Below are 8,600 nucleotides of genomic sequence, written 5' to 3'. Positions count from 1 at the left end.
CTACATTCTTGTGCTCAAAATCCACAATTCAGTGATATTTAACAAAGCATTGCTTCATTCATCATTGAAATCCAGTAATGCTACATTTCATTACAATATTCAATCATCAATAATTCAAACACAACCACAAATCCCATTTAAAATACAAATATCTTAATAAAGGCAACTTCCATGTTTACAACATTGAACAAAAGACGATCCAAATTACAAAATAATTGTTCATGCTACACAATCTGCATATTACAATATCTTAAAAAATATTTTCAAATCTCACTCTAACTTTTTCCTAAGCAATCATACATAAGGAGTCCTAAGCGCTCTACTCTTGTAACGCCTTCGTGACCCCATCCTCACAAATGTCTTCATTTCAGGACGACCACTGGACATGCCTTCTTGGGAGTGGCCTCCCAACGGGATCCCGCCCGGACTGATGCCTCCCAAGGACATGCCTCTAGGGGATATGGACGGTTCTTCATGTGGCACATTGTTTCCACCATCCTGTGGTCTTCTTCGTCTATGTTTCTCGAATGCCACCTCTTCCTCCAACACAAGAACCCTCCTTTTAAGTTCTACAACAAGACTTTGTTGCTCGTGTAAACTTTCCAAAAATCGCTCTCTACGATTTTTCTTAAGTTCCTTCTTTGTTGATGCCTTTTCATCTTTATTTTTTCCTCTTGCTTGATCCTTGAAGTCTTTCTCATCCTTCATTGTACCAACATCAACATCAACATCAACATCAACATCAACATTAACCTGAAATTGAACAATTAAAACCATACTAAGAAGACATTTATTAATGATAACAATAAACACTCAAACAACTTACCACACCAGTTTCCAAAGCTCTTGTTACTAGGTTCTCTCCCAATTTCAAATTCATCCAATGCAATATTCTTGGATTTTTTTCTATNTTTTTTTAAAAATAAATTCAAACGTACCAATAAAATGATGACACGTGTCCTGTTGTAAAAAAATTATTAAAAAAAAGTTGGGAAAATATTATTGTCGAATATATTATTATACATATATCATTGTCCTTCCTTTTATTAGCATGTGAATCATAGTGAATAGAAATAGAAAAACCTGGTGAGGGAGGAGGAGCAGCAGATGGTCTGGTAAGCGTGAGATCATAAAACTGGAACAATTCAAAGCGAAGAATACAGCTCGGATACAGAACCCGTCCACCCACGCTTCCCAAACTGCTCCATGGAATTGCTGTTCCAATCACATCACTGAGGCACCCACTGCAACTATTGGTTGATAGATCCGATGAGCACTGACCAAGAATGTACACTCTTTGCTTGTCGTTNAANCTCAGAGATTCATCTGTTACGAATTTGTTATCAGTGTTCCCTGTCATTATGGCCACCTTAGCTAACTGGTTCGATAATTCAGAAGCTACAGAGGACTGTATCGGACTGCTGTTGCTGATATTCAGATTCCCAAATCTCGGACTTCTTTCGAACGTGGAGAAGAAATTTCTGTCGGAATAGCGAAGCCAACAGTGATTGTACCATATTACAGCCTCCGCATAAGCCAAACCACAGTCCGAGGTTATTCTGTCCGTTGCGTTTTTTATGCATTGTTCACAGAGGCGAGCAGGAATGTCAATACGGCACCTGAAGAGGCCGTAGGCCGTTCCCTCTTGCGTCTGAAATCCATATCTAGAGGTGGCGTTGGAAGACAAGTCAAAGAGGAGGGTTTGGAGTTTTGATTTGAAATCAGCGTCAATTTTGTTGTTTGAGCAGTTGTGAGAAATATAGCCAGGATCTTCCGAATATTCAGAATCTGTGTGTTCATATTTTGTCTCTGGGACGAATCCTTTAGGTGCCTCATAGGTGACGCGGTAGAAAGGGTACAATTCATACCTGATGTTACAACTGGGAAGCAGACCTCTTCCTCCTTGCTTTCCGTCACACCAAAATGGAATACTTGATATTGCTGAATGAAGGCAGTCTGAGCATTGTTGGAGTGAAAGGTCTTGTGTGCACTGAGCTAGACAGTAAAGGGTCTGAGCTTCCGCTAAGTTTTCTTGCTTTGTGGAATACCTGTTACGAGAATCGGCTGCTTCTTTTGCAGTTTGTTTCATGGTGTCTGTTAGTAAACTCATGAAGGTTGATGGGTTAGAGGAGATATTGGCCACATTGCACATGTAATATCCGGGAGTTGTGTCCATAGTGGAGAAGAAAGAGTGGTCGGAATACCGAACCATGCATTCGTCGTACCAAATCAAACTCGATTTAGACAGGGAACAGTCTGAAGACAGAGTCTGGGTTGCGTTTGCAACGCAATCATTGCAGGCGTGAGAGAGAAGATCAGCCCTGCACATGAAAAGACCATATACTGTATCAAAGGAGTTTGTGCCAAGGATTGTGTTGTTGTAGAATCCATTGACGTTGGCTGTAGCGTTGGAAGATAAGGAAGAGAGGAGGGTCCTGAGGTTGGCCTGAGAGGTGCTGTTGTCATTGTTTCTTTCTTCACTGCAATCTCGGATAAGCTGAACGGCACCCGTTGCTTTACGAGTTGCGAGATTGAAGAAGGTAATCCAAAAGAAGATGAGCTTGAAGAGATTCCAGGCCATGCTTCTGTTCATCTTCCACAACACTCTCATATGGTGGTTGGATGGACTTTTGTTGTTCATAGTTTTCTTGTCGTGTTCGTGTGTAATAATGGAAAATAAGATACAACCTTAATAATCAGGCACCTTTTATTTGAAAGAAAAATGTTTGAATAGTATGAAAGTTATCATCCACCAAATGTCCTTTACGTTAATAAACTCTTCTTACATATATGTTTTTCAACTTTAACAAATCAAATAACGTGGGGTAGGTGCATTTCTTACATTATTTTTTCATAAATTTGGGACTATAATATTATTTTGAGTAGTAGTAACATGAGTCATGGCAAAAAAAATCCACGAGACATGAATTTGTAGATAAAATTCGTAGTGAATAGTTATTATTTGTAGATATTTATTATCTGCACATAGCGAATATTTGAATACCCACTTCTAAACAAGTCGGATATGGATAATATACTATCTCACCTCGTTATCCATAAAAAATAATAAAGAAATTAATTTATATATATTTTTAATTAAATTTAATTAAAAATAAAAATAAATCATATTTTATTAGATAAAATTTAATTAAAATTAAATTTTAATTTATATTTAATTTAATTTATATTATATATATATATATATATATAAATATATATATTATAATTTTATTTAAATTATATATATATATATATATATATATATATTTTGTGAGTATCTGCAAATATCCGCGGGTTTTAAAATACCCGCAGATATTTTTTAAACAGGTACCCGACGAATAGCGAGTCGAATAACGGATAGAATTTTATCCTTGTGGATAGGGACTATCTACACTCGACCTGACTATTGTCATTCGTATACAAAAATAAATGTATAAATTTTTGTATTTTTTTCAAGAAAGAAAAAAATAAAAAATAAAAAATTAATGTTAAATTAATGTAAAAAATTTATCAAATAATATTTTTTTATTATTTTTTTCTTAAATCACTTAAGGTTATTTTTCTTAATGATGATGTGAAGTTGAAACTTATATATCTTTTTGCCATCACGTCTCATATTTGACATGGCACATGATGAAAGCGTGAGAAAGGGTGTGAATGGAAGAGAGAAGTCAAAACTGGTGTCTTTTTCTCAAACAAATAAAGTTGGAAGGTTGAAAAGGCCAATTAACTTGTATGACAATTTCATATCTATTTTTCCATTTAATTGCTTTTTAACTTCCTTTTTGATAGTCTAGTCTCTCCTTTCCACATTACAAAACTATAATTTTATACTTTTGTTTTTATAGTTTTTATTGTCTTTTACTTTTTCAAGATTTTCCGCAAAAAAAAACAAAGATCCTCAATCAAGAGTATGTCTTTTGTAGGTCTACAGTGAAGTGTTTACAAAGTCATTTGCATATACTTAGATCGGTTAAGGTACATGTAATATAATATAATAAATAAATAGTATATATTTTTCAAATTTTAACTGCTTATAATATTATAATAACTTTTATTGTGTGTTTACTTTTATACATAAAAAATCATGGAAAGATTACAAGTGAAAAAAATTTAAAAAAATATATATAAAATATTATAGACACCAAAAACAAAAACATTACAATGTTGGATAGATTTCATTATTATGTCAAACTAATACGTATGAAAAGATTTTGAAACCAGTTATTTTCACTATTATATTTAACTTTAACAATTGGAGTAGATCCGGACGAGATAAATTCTTTGGTTTATGTTATTAATCAAAACATAAACTTTACTATCCGGCCGAACCAAAACATAATAAAAACTTTACTAAATAATAAAAAATAAAAAATATAGAAGATTTATGCTTTGGTTATTACTAACAACTGAAGCATAAAGGAGATATTAAGCTTCGGTTTCATAAATAATCAAAACATAGTATACTTAAAATAAAATAATCATTTAAATTAGAAAGGAAATTAAACCTTAGTTGTTGTTGAGAGAAGCCAAATCTAATATTTCTTTTATGTTTTTATTTTGGTAATAACTAAAGTTTAATATATGTTCAAAACAAAATAATTACTTAAATCAGAAATGATTTTGGTGGTTACCTGAAGTTTAATTTCTACTTTATGTTTTGGTTTTGGTAATAATTGATGCCTATTCTAGACATTTTTTTGAAATAGTTTTTTGTTTTTCGTTTCTACTTACATAATAAATTTGGATAGAATCAAAATCAGTCACATAGAACAATATTGTAAATTTTTAAATAAATTATAAATAAATGTGCTAAATAATACAAGATATTCTTAATATTTAATGGATTTATTAGAATTAGTCTAGGACTATTGAATTTATATAAAAAAAACAATAATTTCAATTATTATATAAAAAAAAATTATAAAATATTTGATTCAATGTAATTATTACTGTTTCTCAATTAGTTGTAATATGTGCACAAACAACGATTGTCAACCATTGCAATATATAGTAACCACATTCATGAGTCGGTTTGATTATAACACTATAATGTTGAGCATAATTATAAATAATTGAGGAAGAAAAAAAATCAAATAATTATAAATATATGGACCAAGATACCAAACCTAGAGAGACAACCATGTAAACTTTTTTTCCTTAGGAGTTGATTTTCCTTAGGATACACTTATATAATAAGAAAATTCATAACATTTAGGTTCTTACCAATCTATTATTTGTCTGAGATGGTTAAGGATAAACTTGTGCAAGGAGCAAAACCACCCAACAATGTTGTCCTACAAGAAACCACAAGTAGCTGTCAATGATGTCTAAATTGAAAATAACTTCATTGTTATAATTTAAAATGACATATTATAATTACAAGTTATAATAAACTACACTTATGCAACAATATAAGGGACAAAAGCTATTTGTTTCTCCCATTCAAAGCATTTTGTGATATATGCTTGAATGTCATCAAACTTATTTCCTTCATGAGTGAGTTAGGGATCTATGAACTCATATACATCATTCAGCCCTGTATTGTTACTGACACAAAATATATACTTAAACACAAAACATTTATTTAATATAACCAATTAGATAAATCAATTAGGTATAAAGAATGGTTTAGAGCCTTACATCATCCATAACTAAATAAGGTAATATTTAGTTTTTTTTTTCGACATAAGCTCTAAGACATCTTGCTTATAGAAGTAGAGTCAATGTCTCTCTCAAATACACCAGAATCCCATGGAACAGACATTGGTTAATCACTTATGATGCCAACAAGTTGGTGTAATGCACCAAAATGATCGTCTACATATAGAGGAATCTTCTTAGGTTTAGGACTTTCCTCTCTATGTGATTGTTGTTATATGAAAAATAATTTAAGTCTAAACATAAATAACATGTAAACTTAAAAATTGAGGTAGTGTACAGTGGGTTTCGGAGTCTGTACCAAAGGGTTAGAAATAGAACCAACCAAATTTCTAAGCTAGACAAGAAATGACTGAAATGCATGTGTCATAGTATATACCTAATCTATCAGCACATATGAACTAAAACATCTAGTTTGAGAAATTCCTCTATCTCAAAATATGACAAAATATCTAAAAAAGAAAATATGACAAAATATCTCAAAATATTACATGAACTAAAATATCTCATAAATATGACAAAATATCTCAAAAAAAAATAATCCTTAATGGGTTGGAGGAGATATTAGCCATATTCCAACATTAATAATCACACAATTGATATTATTTACTTTTTCATTTTTCCTTCTATAAAAGTGATGTTCGGACAATCATATAACCACTGACAACTTGATAATATGCTTTTAAATAACGTGATCATTAAAAAAAACAATATATTTATGTAACTTTGAAAAAAAGAAAGAAATAAAAATAGTAAAATAATGGGTTTAAACCCTTTTTTGGTTCCTAAATTAAGTTTTGATGTTCAGTTTAGTCTCCACTTTTAAAAACGTCAACCTTTAGTCCCTATGATATGAAAAATGTATCAAATCAGTCCTATTCGTTAACAAATCACAAGTTTTTCATTAAGTGATTTGTTGTTCATAACACATTCCGTTAACAAATCACAAAATATTGGATACCTAGGTATGAAAACTTGTAATTTATTGTTCATTAAGTGCTGTCATGAGACTGATTTGATACATTTTTCATATCATAGGGACTAAAGGTTGACATTTTTAAAAGCGGGGACTAAACTGAACATCAGAACTTAACTTAAGGACCAAAAAAGGGTTTAAACCTAAAATAATGTAAAGGTGTTCATGACGATCACCTACCTCTTCCCTTTGACATGTATTTATAGTTTTTTATATGGGATTGAGATTAGTGAAATTATAATCTCAGCCCAATCTCAACCCAATACTCTTAATTACTATTTACCTTAATCCTTGTAGAGAAAACTTGTTTATTAAAGGCTTAATATCCAATTTTGTCCTCAGTTTCGTTGAGAAATATCAATTTAGTCACTCTTTTTAAAAGTGTTTGAAATGAGTCTTCACTTTTAAAATTGAGTCAAATTAGTCCATTTCCTTAAATATAACCGAACAACGTTAATGGGATGATAATTTGGCAACATTCATCACCATCATCGTTCGGTCACCATCCTTCAGTCACCATAATTGTTCGGTCACCATCATCATCATTCAATCACCATCATCGTTCGGTCACCATCATCATTCAGTCATCATAATCGTTCAGCCATTACCAATACCGTTCGATAATTACCATGAATGTTGTCAGATCATCATCACATTAACGTCGTTTGGTTATATTTAACGGAAGTGACTAATTTGATTCAATATTTTAAAAGTGACCCATTTCAAAAACTTTTAAAATGAGGGATTAAATTGAGATTTGTTAACGAAACTGGGGACAAAATTAACCATTAAACCTCTATTAGATAAGGTCAGACGTTTCTTGACGTTTCTGATGATGGTCGTTCGATCTTATCTGCTGGTTCAACCATTCCCTCACTACTTCAGCCGTTTTTTCTTCTCTAGAGTCGTTCAATTTGATTGGTGTGAAATATTATGTAGGACCATCCCACGTATACGATACAATGATATTATTGCAAACATATATAATAAAAAATTATTATTACATCACGAATTCAAAAAGTATTTTTATTTTAAAAAGGTTGGGTTGAAATTCATCATCATTACGATATTTTAGAACAATTCTCAAACTTTAACCCAAAAACGGACTGAGTGCATGTTTAGATTAGAATTGAAACAAAATTGAAAACTAATTTTACTAGCGAAACAATAAATATTTATTTGTGGCTTGACACACTTGAATTTACATCCCTTTTGAAGCAAAGGTGATTACTAGGGTTGTTGAGCTCCTTTGAGACAACAGAGAGAAGTTGATAAAAACTGCCATGTCTTGTTTTCTTTTCTCCTTTCAATTTTCTTTTGGTGTGAGTGGTTGCTTTGGAGAGGTTCGCTTTGATTCGGCAGATCAAAATTGGGTCCATTCCACTTGGGTTTGATTGCAGGTTGGGGATTTTTGATAACCATATTTCAGAAACCTAAAAGTCCTCACAAAAAGTTTAATTCAAAAACAAGCCAAAAATTGAAATGTATGTAGAAATAGAAGGAGACATGGAGACATGCATACCTGCAAGTGCAACTCAGCTACTTCGATCTGATGAACAAGAACCACAATATTATATATATATATATATATATATATATATATATATATATATATATATATATATATATATATATATATATATATATATATATATATATTTTACCACTTCACTCCAACTAATACTCAAATGCTCCTCCGCTGCATTATCATTGTGTTCGTAAGCTATTTCTATAAATACACATTCATTAAAGATTCTTCCCGAACTGACCATAAGGGAAATGTTAATCTATTACACTTAATATGAGTCGAATCTAATTCTCCTGTTCTACTCTATTCATTGATTACAATGCTTTTCTCTCACTTTTCTGGATTCTTCTATAAAGAAACATCTATTACACTTAATCTGGGTCGAATCTATTCATTGCTTCCAACAATCGTGGTGCTTTTCTTTCACTTTTTTAG

The 8,600-nt window shown here is 31.5% G+C and overlaps 1 protein-coding gene across 1 annotated transcript; it reads right to left on the bottom strand.

The window, feature by feature from the left end:
• Positions 1-294: 294 nt before the first annotated feature.
• LOC106779591 (putative cysteine-rich receptor-like protein kinase 23) lies at positions 295-2,581 on the bottom strand. Its single transcript, XM_014667732.1, has 3 exons — positions 1,084-2,581; positions 827-906; positions 295-753 (listed from the first exon to the last, which is right to left on the bottom strand). The coding sequence occupies exons 1-3, from the start codon at positions 2,579-2,581 to the stop codon at positions 295-297; spliced, it is 2,037 nt and encodes a 678-aa protein (XP_014523218.1).
• Between the last annotated feature and the right edge of the window lie 6,019 nt (positions 2,582-8,600).

Source organism: Vigna radiata, unplaced genomic scaffold (assembly GCF_000741045.1).
Source record: "Vigna radiata var. radiata cultivar VC1973A unplaced genomic scaffold, Vradiata_ver6 scaffold_360, whole genome shotgun sequence".
Lineage (NCBI taxonomy): Eukaryota > Viridiplantae > Streptophyta > Magnoliopsida > Fabales > Fabaceae > Vigna > Vigna radiata.
The sequence above is the reverse complement of the archived record's forward strand: the minus strand, read 5'-3'. Positions and strand labels throughout refer to the sequence as shown.